The sequence below is a fragment of the Nycticebus coucang genome, chromosome 2 (genome assembly GCF_027406575.1).
Source record: "Nycticebus coucang isolate mNycCou1 chromosome 2, mNycCou1.pri, whole genome shotgun sequence".
Taxonomy (NCBI): domain Eukaryota; kingdom Metazoa; phylum Chordata; class Mammalia; order Primates; family Lorisidae; genus Nycticebus; species Nycticebus coucang.
Window position 1 is genome coordinate 51,188,601 of NC_069781.1, and position 13,601 is coordinate 51,202,201.

At 41.4% G+C, this 13,601-nt stretch overlaps 1 protein-coding gene across 1 annotated transcript in view; it reads left to right on the plus strand.

The window, feature by feature from the left end:
* The window catches only part of MOB3B (MOB kinase activator 3B), a 216,493-nt gene that overhangs the window by 72,154 nt on the left and 130,738 nt on the right, over positions 1 to 13,601 (plus strand). Inside the window, exon 2 of the mRNA XM_053571711.1 lies at positions 10,353 to 10,968. Within this exon, the coding sequence (XP_053427686.1) occupies positions 10,551 to 10,968 (418 nt within the window). The 5' untranslated portion in view covers positions 10,353 to 10,550. The remainder of the gene's footprint in view (positions 1 to 10,352; positions 10,969 to 13,601) is intronic.

A 13,601-nucleotide genomic window follows, 5' to 3' on the forward strand; every position in this document is an offset into this window, starting at 1 on the left:
GGATTATAGTAGAGTTATAACCTAATGTGTTAAATGTAGAACATTTCAAAATGGGTATGAGAGCAACCCTCTCATCTCAGCCTCCCAAGTAGCTGAGACTATAGAAGCCCACCACAATGTCCAGGTAGTTTTTCTGTTTTCAGTAGAGACAGCATCTCACTCTTGTTCAGACTGGTCTCAAACTCCTGAGCTCAAGCAATCCATCTGCTTTGGCCTCCCAGAGTGCTGAGATTATAGACCTGAGCCACCACACCTGGCCCCCTTCAAAGTTCTTTTACAGTAGTTTCTGATGTCATGTATAAGTTCTCAAAGTGCTGAGAATAAAAATTTTCTGGACTTTGAGACTCAAATTCATTTAGATTGGCTAAGAGTAAATAAGTCTTTTGACAGTTACAGGAGCCATCTTCCTTGAATTTGAACATTTTTCCTTTAAAGTAAGACTTTTCCAATAAAAGAATGGCATACTCTGTCTCAAGGAAAAAGAAAGAAATAGTAATCGACAAATGACCCTTATTCCAGTTTCACTGGGGGCTCAGAGTGACATCATACCATCTGGCATACCCCTATACTTTAAAAAGTAAAAACATTTAAATTTTTGACTTGCTGTAATTTTCTATTTTAGTTATTATTTTACCTTTATCTGTGGTTCCCGCCACATTCTCCATTCTTCTACTACCCTTGCTTGATTTAGGAATTATGTTTATCAAACCATATCCTTTTTTTTTTTTTAAACCACAAAAGTGGATATTTTTCTAGCTAGTCAAAGATCTGGAAATAATATAGCAGGAGCTTACTGACCTAAAGGTCTTCTTTTCCTTTTTTAAAAAATCAATAAAATCATTAAGATGTCTCTCATAAAGATAAATGAGTCAAAGGAGCTTTTATCTTGTAAGAATTTTATTTATGTTTAAAACTACAAGAGTGGGTTAACCTTATCCATGGTTAGACCAAGGATTCTCCATCTTCCTCTCGCTGGGAATCTGACCTAGACTGCATTGTCACTCAGAAGGAACATCATTCTTTATTTTTAAAAAAATTTTAATGTCTATCTTTTCTTCTGTGGACTGTTAACATATGTTATATTAGACCACACCAAATAAGTCCTGCTCTTTCCCTTCCTTTTACCTTTTCCATTCTTTCTCACTGTTAATTGTCCACATCTAGCTGATGATGTATCAGAGTCTGTGAAATGGTGAATCATTACAGGTGTTTGCTGAAAACTCTGTGCATCAGTCTATTGCAGCTGTTGCTGCTACTGCAGTCTATAAGCTTGCATGCAATGCTTTCATTTTTAGAATATTTACTCATATTTTTAATGCTAGAATGGCCGCACTGATGACTAAGCCCATGAAACAGTGGGAATGCAATTTGAATGGCCATTGAAGAGCTAGAAATTGATGAGGAGTAAGGGTCATGTGACAGACTTCTGTAGGGTTACACCTACTCGTATTGACTTCATCTGTGATCAGAAGTAACATGAACATTTTAAAATCTCTGAAATCATGCATGTCATTGAGGATGAAAATGAGGCGGCAATATTTCTCCCAACTAATCTAACAAAATGCAGTGATATGGCAGCTCAAAGTTGAGGAGGTAGAATATTTGGGCAGAAAAATGGCAAAGCTACTTCTCAGGCAGGAATCGCTCCAATTATGGGGTTATCATGTGAACCAAGATAGCACCCGATATGTAGTCAGGAGTAAAACAGTACATAAGGGTTGATGGAATTGCATCTTTAGGCACATCTGTTATTGGAGCTTGGGAAGGTCAGATGATATTTATTTTATTTATACACACACACCTCTGAAATATAAACTTAATCTACATTTATTCAATATTTGAAGTGAGGGAGGAGGATTCTATGAACTGTTCCAGCCATAAAGATAAAGATGTGATGGGAAGATGAGAAATTAAATGAATCATTCTTCAATTTTGAAGAGTTGGAATTTTAGGTAACAGAGAAAAGGAGCAGCCTGTTTGAAAGAGAGAGGTTAATGGCCGAATAGTATTCCATGGTATACATATACCACAGCTTGTTAATCCATTCCTGGGTTGGAGACTTTACATCCTTCGTATTAACCTGGATGGACGTGGAAGACATTATTCTTAGTAAAGCATCACAAGAATGGAGAAGCATGAATCCTATGTATTCAATTTTGATATGAGGACAATTAATGACAATTATGGTTATGGGGGGGAAACAGAAAGAGGGAAGGAGGGAGGTGGGTGGGGCCTTGGTGTGTGTCACACTTTATGGGGGCAAGACATGATTGCAAGAGGGACTTTACCTAACAATTGCAATCAGTATAACCTGGCTTATTGTACCCTCAATAAATCCCCAACAATAAAAAAAAAAAAAAAAAAGAAAGAGAGAGGTTAGAAAGATGTTTTGTCCTTTCAGGAGGTGGGCATGTAACTTTAGAGCATCCCAGCCACTGGAAATATCTAGCCTCAGTGAGTTGGCAGTGAGCTTACAGGATGAGGTAGAATACCCAAATAACTAAAACGGGAGGTCCAATTTGGTTGCTCTTTTGTGGTTTCACTTGGATGCAAAGCATTCATTGTTCACTGTCATTTATTCATTTAGCAAACATTCAGTGATGTCAACTACGTACCCAGCAAACAGCATGATCACTGCTGGGACCCCAGCAGTGAAGATGACACTAGACCTCCTTTGTGTGGAGTGTCTCTGGGGCATTTCTCTTGTGGCCTTCCTACAGGGAATCACATCCTGCTGAGCTCAGCCTGCTGGAAGGAGTGCTCTGTCCCTCAGATGATACTGAACTGCCTTTCTGCCAGTTATGAAGTTTTGTCTATCTCCTTTCTTTCCTTCTCACCCTGAGGTACCACTGATGTCTCTTAAGGTGGTCGTGGCTGCAGAGATGGATCTCTCAGGTGTGAGTGGGAGAGTTGTTTCAATGTCTTCCTTATCTCTAGCAAGGACTCTGATTTTTTTCAATTTATGAGGCAAAAAGCATCAATAGGAAAAAAAAAATAAGAACTTTCCTTGCCAGCGTTGCTTAGCTACCTCCACAACATTCCCTTGCAGCCCAGCCGAATTCTCTGCATATTTTTATAGTGCACATGTTTTATTGCTATAATTGATCTATTAGGCAGAAACTATGGAGAACACATGGAGCTCCTGTCAGTTTTATGCTATTTATTTGGATTTCCATTTTCCTCTTTCCAAGGGCCTCATTCATTATTGTCCTTTTCATTCCTAACCTGGTTAATACTCTGAAGGAATCACATCAGTATCCGTATTGGTGCATCAAACTTTGTAGAATTAAAAGTCAATAACTAACTTCAGAACTAGACTCCAAATTTTAAACTCTGAATAGGCAAGGACTAAATTTTAATTAACTTTGTGTCATTCGTGCCTTGCTCTGTGTCTGGCACATGTAAGGCCTTTAATAAATGTTTACTAATTGAATGAGCAATTGTCTTCAAATATTTACCAAGAACCAGCATTGTCATGGGTGCTATTCATAACACAGAATTTGCTTTTAGTTTCTGCCCAGGGGACAAAACTTATAAATTGTTTTTTGTTTTTCTGGAGACTGGACAAGGACAGGGAATGACTACTGGGTTGTTGCTAGTTCTACATTTTTGTTCAGCCAAATAAGCGTTCTGCATGAGGCTGTAGTAGTAGCCATTGTGCGCCAGCTGGCATTTATAAAGAAGTATTCACTGGGGACTTCCTAGGTGCTGGGTGCTGGGCCATCCAAGTCAATCCAGATCAAAAGATCTGGTCATTGTCCCTTTGTCAAAGCAATTGTAATCAAAACACTGAATCTGTTCTTATTCTCTTTCCCAAACCCATTCAGTTGAAGACACTGTTTATGAAGCAAACTGTCAACAAAACAACAAATGGGAGTTTATTTATTCATTCCTTCACTTGGCCAGATAGGTAGTGCTCCAACCCAGTGCTTCTCAAAGCACATACTTCTCATGAGATTTTGTTAAAATGCAGATTTAGATTCTACTAGGTCTGTGGTAAAGCCTGAGCGTCAGCATTTCAACCTAACAAGCTCAGGGGCCTTGACACTTAAATCAGGCCTTGATACTTAAAGTGTTACCCATGGACCAGTAGATTTAGCATCACCTGGGAGCTTATTAGAAATGCAGACTCTTAGGTGTCACCCTAGAGCAGTTGAAGTTGAACCTGCAAACAAGATCTTGCATTAGCATTGGATAAGCACTGCTCTGACCATTTAATTAGCTGACAGTACAAATTATGGGCAGGTGTCCCAGTGGGGCTCTGGGTTGAAAAAGTAAGGCCAGGTGGATTTACTTTTCCTTTTTAATTTCAAAATTCTTTTGGGTACCTGTGTCAAGATGGCATGTGGCACTTGGGAAAGACAGATGGGTGCCTCTTTGTTTGTGGCATGGCAGATCTGTTATCCATCCTGGTTTGCCATTGTCTTTATACATGTAACAGATCTATCCCTTCTTAAAGAGAGTTCACGTTAGGTAAAAAGTTTCACCCAAAGACACATCCTCGTATCTATGTCAGAATGATTAACAAGTTTGGACCAAACACCTGGAGATCAGAGTTGCTGTTTCCTGGACTGTGAAATGAAGACACTGATCCCACTTGTTCTAGCTTCCTTTGTAGTCTTGTGAGGCACTTTGAAATGTACATGTACAGCAGCTTTGAAAACATAAAAAGGTTCATGAGATTTTAAAACAGACTTAGTGAGAAAAAATCTTCTATGGCTCAGCACTGGTAGCACAGTTACGGCACTGGCCACATATACCCAGGTAGCGGGTTCGAACCCAGCCCAGGCCAGCTAAACAACAGCTGCAACAAAAAATAGCCCGGCATTGTGGCGGGCGCCTGTAGTCCCAGCTACTTGGGAGACTGAGGCAAGAGAATCGCTTAAGCCCAGGAGTTGGAGGTTGCTGTGAGCTGTGATGCCACAGCACTCTACCAAGAGCAACAGAGTTCTCCCCCCCACCAAAAAAAAATTCTATGTTTCGGTGCCAGAGAGATATGGGTTCAAAATTTAGCCTAACCAGCTACTAACTTTGTGATTTCTGGAAAATTATTTTATCTAGTTCAATCTCAAATTTTTGTGTATAAAATGGTTATAAAACTTCCATCGTACAAAGTGTGGTGGGAGAATTAGAAATGTTAATGTTAGATATAAAGGATTGGGGCACGTGTTTAACAATTGGTAGGTAATAGCAGTGTGAAGAGACTTGGTTGAGAGACAACCCTCCAAAGATGCTTTCTCTCTCAGGTAAACCTGTGACATTGGGGCATAAAAGAGGTTGGTTTTAAGATTTTGGAAAAATGCCCATCTAGTTCAAGAGATTGGTATCTTAAAGTTTGTTATTTAAGTATCTCTGGAAGAAAAATCCCCAAAGTTCAAACAAGGTTTTAAAACTTATTTAACTATTTGGGAGTGCCAGTCCCTGCCAGACTTTATGATGGGGAGGATTTGCTGTGATTTTTATTATTTTATTTCAGAGTATTACAGGGGTATACATGTTTTAGTTACATAATTTGCTCTTATACATTTTAAATCAAAGTCGTAAGTATGCCCTTCACCCAGAATATGTGCACCACACTAGTAAGCTATGAATTTACCTTACCTTTTCTCTTCCTTCCCATCTACTTAATTTCCTTTGGCTTTCACATATGTACTTGAGAGTTGACTGACTAGTTCCAATTTAGTATTGAGTACCTGTAGTGTTTGTTTTTCTGTTCTTGCAATACTTCACTTAAGAGAGTTGTTTCTAATTCCATCCAGGTTGTTATGAAAGGTACTAAACCACCATCCTTTTATGATTGAATAGTATTCCATGGAATATGTGTATACCTTTAACACAATTTATTAATTCACTAATGTATTGGGTTGTTTCTACAGCTTTGCAGTTGTGAATTTGAGTACAAGTGTCTGTTTTATAAAGTCTTTTTTTCCTTTGGGTAAATACTAGTAGGAGGATTGCTGGGTCAAAAGGTAGGCCTACTTTTAGTTCTTTAAGGTATCGCCATACTGTAATTTGCTGTGATTATTGTCTCATTCACATGCTCCCATCAGAGGCCAGATGTACTTGCTAAAGGTGTTTGCATTGGTTTCCATGTAAGCAGTCACTCAGGGCCACTGGAAACAACAGAACTGGTGATACTAAGGGTCGTGTAAGGTGATGAAAGAAGGTTGCTCTGTGGGAATTGATGGTGTGCTCATTATCAGAATAACAGAACAGCAAGTCTTATTTGCTCAAGACATGAGGGGGCAGCTGTTGGGTGTTCATTGCTTTACTATGAGCAATTAACATTTAAAGTGTAGAGGGACTATTGTCTATTTTTTTTTTAAAAGCCCTTATGATCCTTTCTCTGTCTCCCCAGCCTCCAGCTCATACTTTTATTTTGGAAATGACCTTTTAAAGTCCTCAATTTTCTTAAGCCTCTTTTCAGGCAGGCTAACACATTGGGAAGGTATTGTTATTATTATTATTATTATTTTTTATTAAATCATAGCTGTATACATTGATATGATCATGGGGCATCATACACTCGCTTCATAGACCATTTGACACATTTTCATCACAATGGTTAACATAGCCTTCCTGGCATTATCTCAGTTACTGTGCCAAAACATTTACATTCTACATTTACCAAGTTTCGCAAATACCCCTGTAAGATGCACCACAGGTATGATCCGACCGATCCCCCTCCCTCTACCCACCACCCCCCTCCCTCCCCTCCCTTTCCCCCTTCCCCCTATTGTTAGGTTGTAACTGGGTTATAGCTTTCATGTGAGAGCCCCAAATTAGTTTCATAGTAGGGCTGAGTACATTGGGTACTTTTTCTTCCATTCTTGAGATACTTTACTAAGAAGAATATGTTCCAGCTCCATCCATGTAAACATGAAAGAGGTAAAGTCTCCATCTTTCTTTAAGGCTGCATAATATTCCATGGTGTACACATACCACAATTTATTAATCCATTCGTGGATCAATGGGCACTTGGGCTTTTTCCATGACTTAGCAATTATGAATTGGGCTGCAATAAACATTCTGGTACAAATATCTTTGTTATGTTGTGATTTTTGGTCTTCTGGGTATATGCCCAGCAGAGGAATTACAAGATTGAATGGCAGATCTATTTTTAGATCTCTGAGTGTTCTCCATATATCTTTCCAAAAGGAATGTATTAATTTGCATTCCCACCAGCAGTGCAGAAGTGTTCCCTTTTCTCCACATCCGTGCCAACATCTCTGGTCTTGAGATTTTGTGATATAGGCTAGTCTCACTGGAGTTTAGATGATATCTCAAAGTAGTTTTGATTTGCATTTCTCTGATGATTAAAGATGATGAGCATTTTTTCATATGTCTGAAGGCCGTGTGCCTGTCTTCTTCAGAGAAGTTTCTCTTCAAATCCCTTGCCCAGCCTGCGATGGGATCCCTTGATTTTTCCTTGCTGATGTGTTTGAGTTCTCTGTGGATTCTGGTTATTAAACCTTTGTCAGAGATATACCCTGCAAATATCTTCTCCCATTCTGAGGGCTGTTTGTTTGCTTTACTTACTGTGTTCTTGGCTGTGCAGAAGCTTTTTAGTTTGATTAAGTCCCAGTAGTGTATTTTTGAAGCTGCTTCAATTGCCCGGGGGGTTCTCCTCATAAAATACTCGCCCAGACCAATTTCTTCAAGGGTTTTCCCTGCACGCTCCTCTAGTATTTTTATAGTTTCATGTCTTAAATTTAAATCTTTAATCCAAATCTATAGTGATCAAAACAGCATGGTACTGGCACAAAAACAGAGAAGTAGATATCTGGAACAGAATAGAGAACCAAGAGATGAATCCAGCTACTTACCGCTATTTGATCTTTGACAAGCCAATTAAAAACATTCAGTGGGGAAAAGATTCCCTATTTAACAAATGGTGCTGGGTGAACTGGCTGGCAACCTGCAGAAGACTGAAATTGGACCCACACCTTTCACCATTAAGTAAGGAAGGTATTATTTTGAAAAAGAGATCGCCTTCTTCTTTCCCGAGAGTTTGTAGAGCTTGTGTGCTGAGATCCTTGCAGGTGACATTCCAAAGTACCCAGGAGTGTGATTTCACAGGCAGTCTCAGGCTGAAAGTGTCATGGGATGCTTTTCCACATGGGTCTCTTTGTGGGGAGAGTGTATGCTCAGTGTCATGTGAGTAGGGAAAATAACCATGTCACAGATATGGCATTTCACTGAAAGCCTATTAGGAAGAGAGTGGGGTTAGTAGAGAGGAAGTGAGTTGGCAGAGACCACAGGCAGTGGGAGGAGAGAGGCACTCAGCTGCAAGATGAGCAGTTCTGAGCAAAGAGCACAGTCTGTAAGAGGCAATTGGGATGTCTCAGGTGCATGTTTTTATTTTTATAACTTAAGATTGAAAGCATCATTAAGCCATGTTCAAGTGTGGACTGGAAGAACCCTTTCTAGGTGGGGTAAAGCAATTCTGTGAGATGGTAGTCCAAGTCCATTTTAACAGATTTCATGATGGTCTCGTCTGAGTCAGGCCACAGCTGTTGGCACTCTTTGTTAGGACTTGACCTATGGTGAGCCAGTTATCTCTTCTCTATTTGAAGGTGGCAGGACACAGCTTTCACTTCCAGCCAATCTATACTAGCAGTCCTTGGGGAATATATGGATAGAAGCTCTGAGTAGAGGAGTTTCATGAACCAGCAGGAAAGACAGGTCAAAAAAGGCCATCACTTAGAAATACAAGGCCACATGGAAAAAGCATTTGCTGAGAGTCAACAAACTGAATTTTAATACCAACTGTGCCCCTTGCTATGGGACCTTATTATGCAAGTAATTTTATCTCTTGGAAATCTAAGGGAAAGAATACCCACTGTAAACCTATTATACCAACTATGAATCTATAAGGTCAATAAGATAGTGAAGAGAAGAGTACCCAAGTCTTCAAAAGTGAGGACACCTTCAATATAGTAGCCACTAGCCATATGTGGCCATTCAATTAAATTAATTGAAATTAAATAAAATATAAAATTCAGTTCCTCAGTCACACTGGCCACATTTGAAGTGCTCGGTAGCCACATGTGGCTAGTGGGTTACCCTACCGGACAGGATAGATATAGAATATTTGTTTTTTTTTTTTTTTTTTTTTGTAGAGACAGAGTTTCACTTTATGGCCCTCGGTAGAGTGCTGTGGCCTCACACAGCTCACAGCAACCTCCAAATCCTGGGCTTAAGCAATTCTGTTGCCTCAGCCTCCCAGGTAGCTGGGACTACAGGTGCCCGCCACAACGCCCGGCTATTTTTTTGTTGCAGTTTGGCCGGGGCCGGGTTTGAACCCACCACCCTCGGTATATGGGGCCGGCGCCCTACCGACTGAGCCACAGGCGCCGCCCAGATATAGAATATTTGTATTAGCACAGAAAGTGCTATTGAATGGCCCTGTTTCAATTTGCGGGTAATAAGGTGTGATATTAAGGATAAAAAGGATGGTGCATTTTAGGGGTGACAAACTGTCATGGTTAAGCATCCTTGGAAAGAAATAGAATGCACTTGAGTTAGTTGACATAAAATAAAGGATTTATTTGGCTAATTCAAGAAAAATGAATGGATCCCAATAGATGGGAGCTGTGTGTCAAGATGAATTGGAACCAGTTTCTAGAAGATTATCAGGAACTAAAGAAGCCAGACCCCGCTCTTCCATTCTCACTCTCTCTGTGTTTTTTTCTTGTCTTTCTCTCCCTGAGGCCACTTGGACTCTTTGTTTCTCTAAATATCAACAGCCGCTGCCACCTCCTCCTTCTTTTCTCTTCCACATTGGCTCTGCAGACTGGCTGTCCCATCTCCACTATACATGGTCCAAACAGGGTCCCACCAGATCTAGCTTTCATCACCTCTCACAGGTAATGCCCAAGAAAGAGTGGATCCTGATGCAAATTCTCAGGAGAGACATTCTTACTATCCAGCTCGGTATAGTAGCCACCCGCCTCCCATAAGTTATATCAAGGAGGAGAGAGATAGTGGCTCCATGCTGACTCAACAGGGGCAGTTGGGGTGGGGGGGAGCTTCTAAAATGAGCACATGTGAGATAGGGCCCTGTCATTGACCAATACCATAACACCTTGGAGAGGTCCCCTGAGCTTGTGATCACACAAAGAAGATCCAGCAGAGATTTGACAAAGGCCCAAAAGAAAGAGTGTGATGCCTTTTCTTCCTTAGGTATTTGCATGATTTGCATCATCAGTACCAAGTCACAGGGCAGTGGCTTGACCTCATGTCCGTATACCTGGGTGGAAGTGGACACAGCAAGGAAAGCAAGTTCAAGCCTTTGTCATTTCTAAATGCAGACTGGCACTCACAAGTTCCCCTTTCTCTTCTGCCTTTAGGAAGAAACATGAAGTTCCCTTGGAAATCATTCAAAAGGAAGGTGGAAGGGGCTGTCTAAAAGAGATTAGAAGCTGTAGAGTGCAAGACTGGGGCCTGAGGGCTGGCAGTGGAAAACTCTGTTGGGCTGCGATCTCTCACTGGCAAGTTCCAGGTGCCTTTTTGCTTCCTGCAGAAGAGAGGAAGCAAAGGAGAAGACCATGTCCATAGCCCTGAAGCAGGTATTTAACAAGGACAAGACCTTCCGGCCCAAGAGGAAATTTGAACCCGGTACACAGAGGTTTGAGCTGCACAAACGGGCTCAGGCGTCCCTCAATTCCGGTGTGGACCTGAAGGCAGCTGTGCAGCTGCCCAGTGGGGAGGACCAGAATGACTGGGTGGCGGTGCACGTGGTGGACTTCTTCAACAGGATCAACCTCATCTACGGCACCATCTGTGAGTTCTGCACTGAGCGGACCTGCCCTGTGATGTCAGGGGGCCCCAAATATGAATACCGATGGCAGGATGACCTTAAATATAAGAAGCCGACAGCATTGCCAGCTCCCCAGTACATGAACCTTCTTATGGATTGGATCGAGGTTCAGATCAACAATGAGGACATATTTCCAACATGTGTGGGTGAGTCCGTGACCAGTTCTTGGTTTTTTTTTTCCCAACCACTTCCACTGCTGGAAAACATACATGTCAGTGTTCCCCTAAATTCGTCATGCATACACCTCCGGTTTCCTTCTCCATAGCTAAGAACCTCATTGAAATAAAAGAAAAATCACTTCTAGACCATTTGTATTTATTTTGTGGATCCAGTGGTAAACAGCATAGGCTGTGGAACACTGAGCTGGGGAAACGTGAGATTTGGTCTTGTTGGCTTCCTCAGGACCAGATTCCAAACGTAACCTGGTAAAATTTTTCTTTTTGACTAATTGACCAGTTTAAGTTATATTTACTCCCATGCAGTTACTTGTATTCATCTCAGGATTAAGAAATCCCAGTATTGTAAAGGCTCCATTTTTTTAAATGGCTGAATAGTATTCCATGGTATACATGTACCACAGCTTGTTAAATAAGGGCATTGAGGCTGTTTCCACATTTTGGTGATGTAAATTAAACTGCAATTAACAGTCTAGTGCAAGTGTACTTATGATAAAAGTTTTTTTTCCTTCTGGATAGATGCCCAGTAATGGGCTTGCAGGATCAAACAGGAGGTCTAGCTTGAGTGCTTTGAGGTTTCTCCATACTTCCTCCCAAAAAGGTTGTATTAGTTTGCAGTCCCACCAGCAGTGTAAAAGTGTTCCCTTCTCTCCACATCCACGCCAGCATGTGCAGTTTTGAGATTTTGTGATGTGGGCCATTCTCACTGGGGTTAGATGATATCCCAGGGTGGTTTTGATTTGCATTTCTCTAGTAATTGAGTATGATGAGCATCTGTATTAACCTGGATGGAAGTGGAAGACATTATTCTTAGTAAAGCATCACAAGAATGGAGAAGCATGAATCCTATGTATTCAATTTTGATATGAGGACAATTAATGACAATTAATGACATGGTGGGGGTGGGGAAAGGGGAGAGCAGAGAGAGAGGGAAGGAGGGAGGGGGGGTCTCAGTATGTGACACACCTTGTACCCTCAATGAATCCCCAACAATAAAAAAAAAAAAAAGGAAAAAAGAAATCCCAATAGCAAGAATTTATGTATTTGTTTTGAGATGAAACAAACAGGGGCTTTAGACTCTGGAGGAAAAAGATTCTGGCATTCTCCTCCCTCTCCTAGTCATAGGTTATTAATTCCAGGCTGTGCTGTTAATGCTGACCTTTGCATAGCTACTGGAACCAAAGGGACACTTGAAATGCAAGAAATGCAAGTCATCCTGTTTGCATCTTTTTGTTGTTGTTTTTTTTTGCTGTTTTTGGCCAGGGCTGGGTTTGAACCAGCCACCTCTGGCATATGGGGCCGGTGCCCTACCCCTTTGAGCCACAGGCGCCACCCAAATCATTCTGTTTGCTTTATGCTATAGACCATGAAAGGCTTTAAGGAGAAGGACTGAAGGACCGAAGCTTTTTTACCTCTTATATTTCTTTATGCTGCTGGTCCTCGGATTTCCCATGCAGTGATAGGCTGAATTATAATTCAGTGTTTAATTCCCTAGGCTCAGTGGGATTGAGCAATCTCCTGCTCCCACTATTGTATCTCCAGTGCTTACCACATAGCCCTAGAACCTTTGTAAACAGGGAATGTTTGTGGAATGATTGAATAAGTACTCGTGCCAGTGGAAAGTACTGTCACAAAGCTGAGATGGTTGGAGCACGAAAAGATTATTTGAAACACACTGTTGAAATCACCTCTAGATATGGGGGAGGGGTGTCCGCATGTGGCCTATGGAAAGTTGAGAAAGAGTGTATGGAAGTAATTAAGTTTATATCAGAAAAAAAAGTGTATAAATTGATAGGTGCAATATGTACATCTTGAAATATTCAGCACACAAAGCGAAACGTCAGCACGCTGGTGTTGCTTTGGCTTGTCCAGCTCCCTCGTGCTCCCCTCACTCCTGCCCCTTGTTAACAGGAAAGAGGTTGGGTGTGTGGTAGGACACATCCCCTCAGTGCCCCTCAGTTCACGGTGTAGAAGGAAGAAGGCAGGTTTCAGAAGTTCCCCTGGGCATCTATTAAGCACCTGGGAGGAGTGGGGATTTCTTAGGTTCATGGCTTTTGCACTTTAATTGACTGGGGCTACATTTGGAGCTGGGAGGACTCATTCTTTTCTAGAAGCCTTTCAAGCAACTGCCAATGCTCTGTACTAAAGATATGATAGCAATAAAGGAAAATAAACGTGAGCAAGGATACCTCCTCTTTGTCCTTCCCCTCCTGTCTGCTCCTGAATGCTTTGAACTCTGGGCACTCCTGCCCTCTCTGCCATGCGTGGTGTGGTACCTGAGAGGGAGGAAGCTTCTGACTGTCAGCTTGGAAAACAGGACATCATAGATGGTTTCAGGCTTTGCTTGGAGGAAATCCATGGATGCCCTCATATTTTCTTCATCATGCAACACACCCTTGTGACACCTGATTAGAGTTCTGTTTCAGTTCTACCCATCCTGTGCTCCCTAGTGCTCTATTATTTTGAGAGAGGTTAATGAAGGTTCTGTGGTTTTCTTTCACCCATGGAAAAATAAGTTTAGAAAGTGCCAAGTAGGGGCGGCGCCTGTAGCTCAAGGAGTAGGGCGCTGGTCCCATATGCCAGAGGTGGTGGGTTCAAACCCA